General features: G+C 35.5%; 1 protein-coding gene across 1 annotated transcript in view; it reads right to left on the reverse strand.

Moving 5' to 3' along the window:
* Positions 1-15362, reverse strand: part of KCNH7 (potassium voltage-gated channel subfamily H member 7) — a 450126-nt gene that overhangs the window by 12237 nt on the left and 422527 nt on the right. The window contains exons 11-13 of the mRNA XM_036858162.1: positions 13930-14135; positions 12038-12137; positions 1890-2141 (exon numbers count right to left, since the gene is read on the reverse strand). Of these exons, the coding sequence (XP_036714057.1) occupies positions 1890-2141; positions 12038-12137; positions 13930-14135 (558 nt within the window). The remainder of the gene's footprint in view (positions 1-1889; positions 2142-12037; positions 12138-13929; positions 14136-15362) is intronic.

Below are 15362 nucleotides of genomic sequence, written 5' to 3' on the forward strand. Positions count from 1 at the left end.
AGACTCTATAACAACATCAATCATGCTGATTCAATTGACATGAATATTTAACTATGAATTTTAAAGGTAATTATTTATTTGAATAGGGATCGCATTGTAAATTTTTGAAAATTAAAATTTGTAGATATTAAAATGATTTGTTAGTATACTATCTTCTATTGTGCATGTAGAATAGCTAATTATAAATAATTGGAAGAAGTGGCAAAGCAAAATATAAGATGAAGGGCATGAGAATTCGCTGTCAGCGAGAGTCATTATAAAGTCAAATCAAATCTTCAAAATATATCATTAACGACTTGTCACTTGAGACTTTAAGACGCAAGAGGAAAACAACAAAAAGTATTTTGAAAGAAGTCAGGTCCACATTATGCTGACTCTTGGAAATAGTAGGATGGTTCAGCAAGTTCTTCAGAACTTCTACCTTCCATGATACAACCTGTTTCAATTTTTAGTACTTCCCAGAATCCATTTTCATAAATAACTAAAACGGGACGTTTGGTAATCACATCTAATATTCCATTCTTCCACTGTGATAAATGAGGTACTATTTTCATCCACTTCATCAAGATTTTAGATTGTCCAGAGAACATCTGCATATATTCTTAGCTTACTTCAACTTGGGGTCATTGCAAAAGCTGATTTGATAAAATAGGGAAAGTAATTCTGGAAAAATGTAAAGCCTAAACATCCTAGATTCAATAAAACTTTTGTTGTCAGATATAGTCACTTCGAATAATGGTGACAATGATAGGTAATATTTACTTACTCTGTGTCATAATTTTGTATCCTGCCACGTCAAGAACATCCTATTTTTCCTTCATTTCTGTTATATTCTTCTGATTTTTTTGCTACACCTTCTTCATCTCTACATTTTTATATATCTAGGACTATATTCAATGATTAAAGTGTTAGAAAAGAAAAACTGTGAGAAAATACTAAGCAGAGTTGGGGATTTTATTTCAGAGAAAGTAATTTATGCATGTTCTCTTGTTTAGTAATCACAACAGACTAGTTGGTTAGAAGATATCATTCCTATTCTGAAGATGTGCAAACTGAGTCTTAGTGGGGTCTGTCAAATCACTTACTGAAAGACATAAAGGGAGTAAGTCACAGAGTTGAACTTGGAACCCGAGCAGCCTGCCCGTACCTGTTCTTGCACCCACTTAGCAAGATTTAACAAGATCCGTATATCTAGCTCCTGATGAGAAGTTAATTTTTCTTTCATGTGACAGTCCTCAAGTTTTCCTGAGTTTTCCACCCTTTAGCATCTAATCTGGATATATTGATTAAGCACAATTACCCAGTTCATGCATATTTTCTACAACAAAACCCATATATTTGGGTATCCTTTTTAAACAAATGTGTTCAAATGAGTTGGATCAAAAGCATACTTTATTTAGGAGAATCTCTCCCCATTTTCTCATAATTCCCAGTAAACTGAAATTCTTTTTGGTATTTATTGCATTTTTATTGCATTGGCCTTTCATGCTATAAAAAAACAGGGTTGGGGGTGAGGAATGGATACAGAAGATACATATAAGAATCAATGGAAAAAAAAAAAAAAGAATCAATGGGTTTGCTCTCTTCAAATACTCATCGATCCCCTCTCCCCACGGAGTCACTACAATAGACATTCCTACAGTGTTCTATGTGGCATTATGTTAAGTCTTCCTGGCCACAAAGACCCTCCTATGCTGTAATTGGGAATAATGACCACTATTCCAGAACCCTGCAAACACTTTGTAGATGATCTAAGATTTGATCTTTGCAAATATATCACAAAATTGCAGATTAGATTAATGTGCGGTATGGTTCTTCATTTGTGCAAAGTCACCATTTTGTGACTAGTCCTGAGGAGAGACAACGAGATTCTGGAGAAACTTGATTACCTTTGCAAGAGTGACTTCTTTTATCTATGGGAATTCTTCCTGAGGTGGGCACTGTTTCTTCAAGATCAAGTCCAGTTACTTTCCCTATTCCTGGAGGAGAATCTACAATTCCTGAGAAGAGAGGCTTTTGTTCATCGTCAATGGAGGAGATGAAAGATGAAGATCTGCTTTTTTTCTCTTCAAAGTGTTTCTTGGACCTCTGATAATGTCTTATGGTATCTACAGAGTCTTCTGGATCATTTGTGGTGCTTCCTTTGCCAAAATCTATCAAAGAAAAGTTATTTTATAGAAGAGAATCAAATGTGAGACTCTATGCCTACTGCACTGTCTAGCGCTACATAAACTACCTTTGTCAGAGTGATTTTTTGGGGGATAACTTTAACATAGATTTTTTTTAAACTGCCAGAAAAGTTGTTCTTTCTCTTTTTCCTACTGAGAATGTAACTATTTAAGAAGACTTTTTTTTTTTCTTAATTCATAGGACATTAGATTATCTTAATGAGATACGCTACTCGTTCCAAAATTAAAAGAATATCTGTGGTAGTAATAGCATTTATATCTCTGAAAAAAAACTTTAGGATAACTTAAACCTTATTTATACATGCTCAACAGTCATTTGTATTCTTAAAATATGGTGTACTCTTTCTTGAAGGAAATGAAAAAGTGAAGAAAAATGTGTCCCAATTCTAAAATGTCACTGCTATGCAGCTTATTGTTTGTTGATTTTTAACCTTCATGCCCTCTCATCTGTGGTGGTCATTCCACATTGTGAAGGTCAAAACCGGAAGCCTCCTTGTGGTAAAGGCTGGCAGGCTGAATTTCAACCCTAGTTCAATGCATGTAATGGCCTTGACATTCCAGGCAGTTTGGTTGTGCAGGATATTGCAAAGAATATAAAGCTTAAACACAGTAATTAAGGTAGGTTTACCTAATTACATTAAAGCCAGTAGTGCATATTGGCTGCTTTATACTGAAATGTCAGGATAATTTCAGCCCTGAAGGTTGTGTTAGAACATATTTCAGCAGCAAAACTCCAAGAGATGAATCGCAGAACTTGTTTCCATTAGTGTCCTGGGGAGACAGTATAATTCTCCATCTGGTTACCGCTAATAACTAACCCACATACTCCAGAAGGTATATCATTTTCTAGAGAAATGTTTAAGACAGTGTCTCCATCTATTCTCTGCCTGGTTGTGCTTACTTTGTTATTTATAGAAGGCCAAATGAACTGATTTAAGGCCACTCCAGAGAAACTTCCAACTGTTTTTTAAAATTCCCATATGGCACAGAAATTAAACAGAGATCTTTTTCTTTTATTTAAAAAAAAATCATAATTTAAAATATGAGAAGCTAGAAAGCAGCCCAAGGTAAAAATGGATAGAGTTTAAAAACCAGCTTCATGTGAAATTGTTATTAAGGAGTTAGTTTACACCTTGCCAATTAAAGTACAATGTAGTGCAGTTTACACCTTGCCAATTAAAGTTCAATGTAGTGCAAGCAGATTGCTTAATTTATTTTCTTTAAGATTCCCCACTTGCTCAGTGATTTCATCATTACTGAGAAGACCACAGACCTTTCCAGTCTCAAGCATTGTTGACATCATTGATTACTCAGTATCACTTATATTTCTCTACTCAACCACTAATCTAGTTGCCTGTAAATATCCAGATCAACTCTTCTTACACAAGCCCTTTCTCTCCAGTGTCACGGACACAGCCTTCCTTCATTCTTGTCATCTCTTCCTCTGTTTCCTTTGATTTTAACTTCTGCCCTCCTGAAAATTTGATCAACATTTCCCCACTTTATAACCATATAATTTCATTCTTCAAAAAATAATAGTTTCCAATTTTATGCTAGTAAATGTTAAAAAACTTAAACACTTCACTTCTCTAAATTATACTCATACCTGCTTTGTGAATTGCATCAGTTTGTTGCTCCTAAGTAAACGTTTGTGCAGTTTGGGCACCAATGGGATTTGAATCAACAAAGGCTTCTCATCTTCCCCAAAATGCTTTTCTTTTAAACACTTTCATGGAATCTTTTCCAGCGGAATCAAATGTAAACTGAATTAACATCTAATTCATATGTCTCTGATCTAAGTAAGGATAATGCTAACATGGATATTTGTAATGAATGTACATCACAAATTATTAAATCACTTCTCCTTTTTGGCTTAAAAGACCTTGCGAGTTCTCTGTAGATCTGTAAATCCTCATACATAGTAAAATGTTCTGTCCCCCCTACCACATGGGCCTTGGTCTTAGTTCACTAAATTATGGCTTGATTTTGGATGCTTAGGCACAAATTCATCAGTCAACGTATATTGCTAAACTGAATTATAACTTGCTGATTTCAACTCGGGACATGTGTTCACAAAATGTGGTGAATGAGGGATTATTATTTAGTTCTCTAGTGAAACGGAGCAAATTATTTCGTACACATGGTATCTAAATCCTTTAGCAAGAATTTCAGGTAAAAGCAGGATCATGAAAGAAGAAGAAAACATTTGATATCCTTGAATTTTTTCTAATACGTAGGGGAAATTACTCCACATTTATTTCTGTGTTCATTGCCGCCGGATCATCAGCCAGCTGCGTTTTGGAACTCAGGCCACGTGAACAGTTTCTCTGATGCAGCCCAACTGCAACATTTTTCTATTCCATACTAGATAAATCAAAGCTTCAAACCTGATCATTTAAAATGACAGCTGAAATGACAATCTATTTGTGGATTAAAAATGGAAACTGCTCAGGCTTAGGCTGGAGGTTGGCTAATGGAATACATGATATTGGGCTGAAATGCATTATAATTGGCCTCCAGGTACCTCTAGATTTTGATGGCTTGTTGCATTTCTAGTTAAACTGGATTATTTAATAGACATTAAATAGCATTAGGTACTATTTTCCTTAATGTTATTCTTAATGCTATTTTATTATTATGATTTCTTAATGTTGTTTTCTTAAATGCTATGTAGAAATAGTATTCCGAATAGTAATCTGAGTAGTTTTTACATTTTCCCTTTTGCTAGAAATGAGACTGTATAATCATTCCTGTTACCATCGTTTTACAAAGAAAAAAATCCTGCCTATTTAATTAAGCCTCGATTTTTTCTGATTTAGATGACTGAAAACTTTTAAAAAAATCCCTTGTTTCTGTAGGCTGACACTTCACCTCCTCCCCTTTTCTCACAGGATCCAATTCTAAAGCAGTTGTGAATTGTCTTGTAGGTGTCTCTCTGTGTTCAGGACGGATTGAAGAGCATAGAATGAATGTCCTGATGGAGTGGTTGACCCATCCATCTTAAGAATGATTATATAAAATTCTTACATTTCAAACAATCTGGGAACAAATGCTTGTGCTCTCTCCATCATTTATGGAGTCTTTCTCTCAGGTGATTTATCATTTTTATTTGTCAGACCCAACAGGTGGACCCAAGTTTTGGTAAAAGAGAGGCGTTTAATGTACTCTCTCAGCATTTGCGTTTAAGATTTCCTACTGGTAATGATTTTGAGATAACTTGAGCATTTTCCAGCCGAATGCATTAAAAAACATTTATTTCATTGGAAAATTGGAGTCCAAAATAAATTTCTTCATTTGATCTCAAGTACTTTAGTTCTGCTCTAGCATCAAAGAAAGTTGAAAGTGGATTAGAGTCATTTTTCTATACAAATAAAGATAAAGAATTTATCTTAAAAATTAAAATAAAGATACATTTATATATTACTGAAATGGATAACAAAAGCTAATCATTATTTATTATTGGAGAAGATATTCCAAAGAGATGCTAAAGTATAATAGCAATATATTTAAAAACTTAATAAAATTAGAATTTGACCCACCCGTATTCTGTAAAAACAAGTTTAACAGTGTATATATTTACTCCTTACTTCAATAACTTTCACAGAAGTTATTTATTTTGGAGAAACACTTTCAAAACTTTACTGACGTTTGGATGGCAATGTGAAATCACTACACAAACATTACAAGGAGATAAGGTTTATTGCTTTGAAACACAGGTATGATGAGTTCAAGACCTCTTTCCACTCATTTTTTGGAACACTAGATTTTACCAGTTGATATATACAGAAGTGCCCATTTCAATAAAAATTACATGGGTATGTTCTTGGATTGGAAGAATCAACATTGTGAAAATGACTCTACTACCCAAAGCAATCTACAGATTCAATGCAATCCCTATCAAACTACCACTGGCATTTTTCACAGAACTAGAACAAAAAATTTCACAATTTGTATGGAAACACAAAAGACCCCGAATAGCCAAAGCAATCTTGAGAATGAAAAATGGAGCTGGAGAAATCAGGCTCCCTGACTTCAGACTATATTACAAAGCTACTGTAATCAAGACAGTTTGGTACTGGCACAAAAACAGAAAAATAGATCAATGGAACAGGAGAGAAAGCCCAGAGATAAACCCATGCACATATGGTCACCTTATCTTTGATAAAGGAGGCAAGCATATACAGTGGAGAAAAGACAGCCTCTTCAATAAGTGGTGCTGGGAAAACTGGGCAGGTACATGTAAAAGTATGAAATTAGAACACTCCCTAACACCATACACAAAAATAAACTCAAAATGGATTAAAGACCTAAATGTAAGGCCAGACACTATCAAACTCTTAGAGGAAAACATAGACAGAACACTCTATGACATAAATCACAGCAAGATCCTTTTTGACCCAACTCCTAGAGAAATGGAAATAAAAACACAAATAAACAAATGGGACCTAATGAAACTTAAAAGCTTTTGCACAGCAAAGGAAACCATAAACAAGACCAAAAGACAACCCTCAGAATGGGAGAAAATATTTGCAAATGAAGCAACTGACAAAGGATTAATCTCCAAGATTTACAAGCAGCACATGCAGCTCAATAACAAAAAAACAAACAACCCAATCCAAAAATGGGCAGAAGACCTAAATAGACATTTCTCCAAAGAAGATATACAGATGGCCAACAGACACATGAAAGAATGCTCAACATCATTAATCATTAGAGAAATGCAAATCAAAACTACAATGAGATATCATCTCACACCAGTCAGAATGGCCATCATCAAAAAATCTAGAAACAATAAATGTTGGAGAGGGTGTGGAGAAAAGGGAACCCTCTTGCACTGTTGGTGGGAATGTAAATTGATACAGCCACTATGGAGAACAGTATGGAGGTTCCTTAAAAAACTAAAAATAGAACTACCATACAACCCAGCAATCCCACTACTGGGCATATACCCTGAGAAAACCATAATTCAAAAAGAGTCATGTACCAAAATGTTCATTGCAGCTCTATTTACAATAGCCAGGACATGGAAGCAACCTAAGTGTCCATCATCGGATGAATGGATAAAGAAGATGTGGCACATATATACAATGGAATATTACTCAGCCATAAAAAGAAATGAAATGGAGGTATTTGTAATGAGGTGGATGGACCTAGAGTCTGTCATAAGAGTGAAGTAAGTCAGAAGGAGAAAAACAAATACAGTATGCTAACACATATATATGGAATCTAAGGAAAAAAAAAAAAAAAAGGTCATGAAGAACCTAGTGGCAAGACGGGAATAAAGACACAGACCTACTAGAGAATGGACTTGAGGATATGGGGAGGGGGAGGGGTGAGATGTGACAGGGTGAGAGAGTGGCATGGACATATATACACTATCAAATGTAAAATAGCTAGTGGGAAGCAGCCGCATAGCACAGGGAGATCAGCTCGGTGCTTTGTGACCACCTAGAGGGGTGGGATAGGGAGGGTGGGAGGGAGGGAGACACAAGAGGGAAGAGATATGGGAACATATGTATATGTATAACTGATTCACTTTGTTATAAAGCAGAAACTAACACACCATTGTAAAGTAATTATACCCCAATAAAGATGTTAAAAAAAAAAATTACATGGGTAGGGAAATGAGAAAATTGCTCTTAGGGTGTGTATATCTCTTAAAATGGGTCCCTGTTTTTTATGACATGTGTGGCACTATCTAAATCCAAAGTAAAGAAGATGGTGAACATTTTTTTCTCCTTTATTTCCATCCCTTTGGTTGGTACAGTCATATCTTTAGCACATTTAAATTTTTTTCTGTTTTCTGGGGAGGCCTGTTAATTGCTGTTCTCATTGAATTATTCTCTCTCAAAAGGTCACTGGCTCCCTAAATCAGCCATTAGTAACTACTTTGATATTGCATTTTCCGTTCATAGAAAAAGTTGAGCAGAATATTCCAAATATTTGGTCACAAAAGTGCTCTCAGTAAAAAATATATATATGCTTGTGTGTGTGTATCTCATGTGCCATTATACATGCTATTGTACTAAAATTTATGTATATTATAAAATATACACAACATAAAATTTTATTTTATTTTATTTTATTTTGGCTGTGCTGCACAGCTTGTGGGATCTTAGTTCCACAACACAAAATTTTAAAAGAAGTATTCCCATAACCCAATAAGCCACACTGGCACACTCTGAAGTAAGTACAATCCAACTCTGAAGACCAGTTAGAGACTATTTTTCAACATGTTCCAAATGGTTATACCACATTTATTTCTGTTCTGTCCAACTATTTTGCCAATGCTTGTGATCACTAAGGAAGTGATTGAAGATACATTTTTATTCTTCACTTTCTGTAAAAATAACATTTTACTTCCCTCTCAGGAACTATAACATCTCCCCCTACAATGACCATAGTCAGTTTGGGGAGGTCCTGGGTACCTCCATGCCAGGATTTTAGGAAGGAAAGAGAACTTCTTGAATATATCTTCAAAAAAATACAAGGTGTCCTTAAATTTGGACCTGAACTGACAACTCTTTCTTGTCAGGAACTGAGTTTATATTCTTAAAAGAAATGTGCAGCCTATGAGGACAAACCACTTTCATCTACAAATGCATTTTAGGAGAGAAGTGATCTGATATGTTAAGCTTCCATTTAGTCCAGGTCAACTTGCAGAGGTTCTATATATATCTTTTCATTTTTAATATCTCTTTTTGAATGTAAGCTCCTTAGCACCACGTGGCAGGCATGATGGGGGGCACTGTGCAGGTGAGAGCTGAAGCCTGAAGAGTTCCAGTGTTGTGTTGAGTAGTTCGTGAGTGGTTAATTGTAAGACTCAACCTCTGTCTGTCTCCAATGGCTAACCACGTGTTCTTCCCTCTGGTTCTTGATGTCTCTGCTGATTAATTCACAGTCATCAGCGCTCTTGGATATCTGCCCTCAAGGTATTGTTTCAAATGAGCAGTAAACCAACTCTAAAGTAATCAATACATTTCATGGGCAGCTTTTAGTTTATGTACCCTCCATATCATTTAGTATCAATTATCTTCTGAAAGCTCTCTGCTCTTTATACTTACTTATATGCACTTTCCTCCCAGATATTGATTCTATATCAGGAAATATAGAATGAGTGGCCCTTTCAGATCTTTAGATTGGGGTGATTGGGATTAAATTGCTTTCAGCAAATTTTAAACTTGCCTATTGCACCATGGAGTCCTGAAGACTGGAATAGGCTCTCAGGCTCTGGATAACTGGAGTTAATTGTGTTTTCATGTTGACCAAAAAATGCTTACTCACTGACACACCAGGAAACTTCAAAGAGCTACAGGCAGGCAAATCCCTTACCATCAACACTTTATATAAAATGGGTCTTATAGACTAAGCCTGTGATTAAAGGAAAAGTTTTCAGAATCAATAGAAATGTCTACATGCATGAGCACAATATAAATTGTGACACGCTCTCAGGGTCTTGTCAGGAGATAAAAACGTTAAGTTATTTAGCTTGAGAATGAAGAAACTAAACAAGATTGAAAGGAGATTTAATAAATCTTCAACTGTATGGGGGACATTATTATATAGACAATATTGTCAAGCTGTTCTTCATTTCTAGTGAGATCAAAATATGAGATTAACTTCAGGGTAAGGGATTTAGATCAAGTCGACAGAAGAACAGCTTGGCTGTTATGGTTCTGATTTTAGAAAAAGTCACCAGGAGAATAATGAAGGGCATTGCAGTAATAAATTATCACCTATCTGTGAATGGTATATTGTTCTGCAATCAGCCAGAGGATTCAACAGTTAGCCCAATTCAACAGATATTTATCAACCATGCTTTGCGAAAAGAATCTGCAGTTTGATAGAGAAAAAGGACAAATATACCAGTAGCCACTATACGGGGCAGATTTTGAAAATAAAGATCTTCCTTGATTTACAGTGGGGTTACAGCCCAATAAACCCATTGTAGGTTGAAAATATCATAAGTTGAAAATGCATTTAATACATCTAACATACTGAACATCATAGCTTAACCTAATCTACCTTAAACATGCTCAGAACACTTAACATTCGTCTATGGTTGGGCAAAATCATCTAACAAAAGCCTATTCTACAATAAACTGTTGAATATCTCATGTAATTTATTGAATACTGCACTAAAAGTGAAAAACAAAATGGTTGTAAGCGTATTGGCTGTTTCCCTCTTGATCACGTGGCTGACTGGGAGCTGGCGCTGCCCAGCATCACGAGGGAGCATCACAGCATATCGCTAGCTGGGAAAAGATCAAAATTCAAAATCTGAAGTATGGTTTCTTCTAAATGTGTATTGTTTTCGCACTATTGTAAAGTGAAAAAATCACAAATTGTTTCATCGTAAGTCAAGGACCATCCGTATAACAACAGGGAAGTGGCTTAGGAATTCATGAAAGAAAGAAAACGTATATTTTTGAGGAAATCAAGAAAGAGTTCACGCTGAATATCACTGAAGATTAACCTTGACAAAAAATGTAATTTAATGGATGAAAAAGTGGTGTGGTATAGTTGTGTGTGAGTGTGTGTGTGTGTTTGAGGATAGGGAAGTAAATTCCAATTAAGGAAAGGATATAAGCAAAAACACAAAAATGATGTACGTGAAAGAGAGGGTAGCTGAGTTCACTTGAAATTTAGGGCAAGTTAAAGCTAGTAGATGCTCTCCCCTTGGGAGAGAATCCAGAAGGAAGAGGGCCAAGAAAAGAACTTGGATTAAGAAGGCAAAAGGAGGAAAAGAATCACATGGAAAAGGCTCAAATGCTAGTTCATTAACTCAGTCATTCTTTCAACAAATATTTGTTGAACATCTGCTATGAGGCAAGCACTGAAGCTTCAGGTGACTAAATATTTCCTATGGGGCTTATGATCTATAGGCAGATATCACTGATTAAATGATGATGCAAATCATATGGAAGTAAAACTGGAATAAATGCTGCAAAAGAGAGGAGCTGATGGGGAAGGCCAGGTTAGGGTAGTGAAGGAAAGGATGGTATGAGATAAGATTGAAGATGTAGGTATAAACCTACCCTATGAAGAATTTAGGGAATGGGAAGTCTTTAGAGCGCTTTAAATATGTGACATAAAAATACCTGCATTTAGAAAAAAAAAATCACCAGTGGTCCAGTGTGGAGAATAGATGACAGAGGGCAAGTTGGGAAGGTGAGTTGAAATGTGTTTCAGTATTATGGTAGCTTGGCCCAGAGTTGTGCCTCTGAAGATGGAGAAGAGTGAACCAATAGAGACCTAGCTTGAAGAGTAAATGGATGTGTTGCAGGTGCCACTAACAAGACTTGTTACCAGGGTTGATGAAGAGGTTGAGGGATGGTTGGTTCCTAGATAGATCTATTTTGTGCAGTTTATTGAATGGTGATGACATTTAGAGACACGGCAACTGATGGAGAGATAGGTTTCTAGCGGGACATCATGATTTCAATTTAAGAAATGTTGAGTTTGAGCTGCCCTTGCGATTTCAAGTAGATGGCTTAATAGGCATTTGGATATATGAGACTGAAGCTCAGATGGTCTGGGATTAAGATATAAATATGCACATCTCCTATGTGAAAATATAATTAAACTGTGGGTATAAATGAGATTACTCAGGGAAAGAGTATGACATAGAATAAGATAAGAAGAGGGCCTAGGATCAGGTCTTGAGGAACACTGTTGAGAGCTATCAATCAGAAACCATATCATTAGCTACTGAAAACAGCAAAGGATTTGCCTTCTTAAAATCTGAATAAAGTTTACCCTTGAAATCAGAAGTATAATGAGCATTTAAGTAAGAAGAACTGATAACCACATGTTCTGCATTTAAATTTTAGAAAAGAATGAATTACCTTTCTCTCCTTCACTATCAAATGACAATCTCCTTCTTCGTAGTTTACAGTTGTCTCCTTCAGAATCATTCATGCACTGGGATTGTAATAAGAGATCAGCCTTTGTTAATGGAACGTGAAGACAAAATGGAAGATTATTCAATTTGAACACAATGTATCATCAGTAAACTCTTTACTATTTCATATTATTTCAACCACTTTGAGACTTAATTATTAGATTGCAGGCAAATAGCTACAATACTTTGCTTAATGGTTTTCTCTAAATTATAAAATAGTCTGCTAGAATAATCCTAGTAGTTTCTCCACCTAATGGGGAAATCAGAGTTGTAGAAGTTATTTACCAGAAGTGTTTGGGGATGATGTTGTCAACATTTAGACACAACATATTCCTTCATGTGGAATATATTTTATGTAACTTGGTAAAGTTAAAATAAAAATAATAATAATTTAAAAATTTGCAGAATCTGCATTACTGCAGAGAAAAAAGTGTAAACTAATTATAATTAGCTATGATGTTTAAATTACATGGTAATGATGGCAAGGTTAAATTTCACAAGAATAAATATAAGGTTGAATTCAATAAACACTATGTTCTGAACCCTTGATTATTTTGTTCCCCATTCCTCCTTCCTCCCTCTCTTGTAAACAAAACTGGAAGTTTCCAAATAAATGAAAGAAATGGAAGCTTCTGTTTTATTTATTTGGTTGCTCCCTAAACTTTTTATGTAAATAAGTTATCTGAGGTAGGTGCTTGTTGTTTTTCAAAGCAAAGTAAGAATGGGGTTGGTGACCTCAGACTGCAATTTGATAGAATTCTGAATTAAAATCATTATAAAAAGAATATACTCTTGGTAACTTGAACCTCTTACCACCTAATTATTTTTCAACTTTTCAGCTTTTTGAAAAGAAGTAACTATCTGAGCTGGTGCTTCAGGTTATCAAATGGTACTCTTGTGACCTTAAAATCTTTGTCTCTCACAGTACCCTGGGAATTACTATAACTCCAGGGAGAATTAAATATACCACGTTTTACCTAACTATGGACTTGAGGATCTTTTATTTGTTAGCATTAAAATACACTGGCAAGTGTCAAAACATTTGGTTTCTGACAAAAAAGTATTTAGAATTGGAGTTGGGGTTATGAGGTTTGAGGGGAAGGGGATGGAGAAATAACCTAGTAATAAATTGTGGGCTGCAAGATAAAAATCTATATTCTTAGAATACTTGTAGGTCATAAGGACACATTTTCATAGTGGAAGAGGGTGAGGGATATAAGGACTACACTCTCAAAATTCATCCTAGGTTAAATCATATGCAGAATTATTTAAAATATTATTTCTAGTAGAGTATATGTTCTTCGTTCTGTAGCATTAATTTTGACTCAGGTATAAGCCTGATTAATTTATACTTCTGCAATTTAGAAATTGTGTTAAATATGGACCTAAACTTTAAGAGTTTAACTTCTTCATAATTATTGAAAAGATATCGGTAAACAGTTTATGGTGTAAATAATAGCCGAGAGAATATCTTAACCTCTTTATAAGATAAATGCTTCTAGGTAATTTTCAATAGCCTAGAATTACCCATTTATTACAAATAATTGTCACACTCAATATAAACCAAGGCTATTATAAATCAAATATGTCACCCAAGAGTTCCTAAAAGGTCAAATTTAATTGAACTACCTAAAATTATTCAATATACTTGAAAGAAATTAGACTGAATTCCTTCTCTATCATTGAGAAATTCCAATATTAAGTTAGCTTTTCCTTTCAAATATTCACAATTGATTAAGTTTTTCTACACTATTCCACTTGATCTTTCAGAGGTATTTGGGCAATCCAAGAATAAAATAAAATGTCAGAGTACAAAAGTAAGCAGGCAACATATACCTTTGCACTTTCATGCCTTAGGTTGAAAGTCAACTCTAGGTTTGTGAGAAAGTGATCGGAAAACTCAGGATACATATCCAAAACCTCTAGCAAGTCTTCTCTCTGGATCTTATGCAAGTCACAGTACGTGAGAGCTCTTACATCTGCATTAGACTTTCCAGGTTTGGCATAAAGATGAACCATTTCTCCAAATATATCATTTTTTCCTAAAAAAGATAAAAGGAGAAAAGGAAAAAAAGGAAATAAAAGGAATCTGAACTTAATGTTTTCCTTCTGAAAGTAGAAGGGGACCACTGACCAATCCCTGAACCAAAAATTTCATATGTAAGACCCTGCAGCCAACAGCCACTTGGGCAGCAAAATTCCAGTACCTCGTACTGGCTGCCCCAGTCATGTTTGTTCACTGACTGGAATTTTGCCTCTTAGAGCACTGGTCCTGGTATAATCCCCATTACTTCCTTGTTTTGATTCTTTGGCTAAGCATCTGGAATGCAGCAAACACGGCTTTAGTCTGCTATGTCACACATTGCTAGAAAAGAGTCTTGCCAATAGTAGGTGTGGTCTAATTTTGTCAATCTAGGAATATGGGAAAGGCTGTGGAGAGTCAAATTTTAAAACTTTCTATCTCAGGATGGTCTCGGGAGGTGATGCCAAACACGGGGTTTTGGTGGAACTCTTTTAACACTCAGAGGACTAGGGGTACAATTTGAACATATCCTGTTTCCTTTAGTAACCACTTCTGGATTTGCCCTTAATAAAGTTGCCCAATTGTTTAATAAACCTAGTTACATTTTCTCAAAAAAAAAAATACAGTCATGCTTTTTTACTATATGGCCTTATGGCCTTTCTTCTAAAAGTGTGTCCTTCCTGCTTTTTTGCCAAACCTGGGGTTGTTTCACTGTCTGGCTTCTGATGGGCACCCCCCCACCATCCCCTCTGCCTAGCCACATGTCACCTCTTTCCTAGATGTCCTTCAATGATGAGGATGATTATGATCGCAACAACAAACGCTTATTGAGGACTAAGTAGGTGTCAGGCACTGTGTCAAATGCTTAGGTGTATTATCTCACTTGATCCCCAAAATAACCTCATGAAAAAATTACTAATTCTTATCCAAATTTTATGAATATGGAAAGAAGATTAAAGAGTGTAAACGGATTAGGTCAAGGTCACCTTCTTAGTTGGGTGAAGTAAAGGGAGGGAGAGAGTGGCCATGACTAAATCCCATGCATTCTGACTCCAGTCATAATCTTTGCACCCTTGATATATTTCATCTTCTCCCAATATTTTCCCTGAAAGTCATGGCCACTTAGATTTTTCTGTCTCTGAATGTCAAGACACTTAAAAATCGTACCTATGGAATACATGCGTAATAACTACTGATGGATTATTGATTACGTAACTTTTAAAGGTAGTCAATGGCAGCGTAAAAT

This window comes from Balaenoptera musculus, chromosome 7, assembly GCF_009873245.2.
Source record: "Balaenoptera musculus isolate JJ_BM4_2016_0621 chromosome 7, mBalMus1.pri.v3, whole genome shotgun sequence".
Lineage (NCBI taxonomy): Eukaryota > Metazoa > Chordata > Mammalia > Artiodactyla > Balaenopteridae > Balaenoptera > Balaenoptera musculus.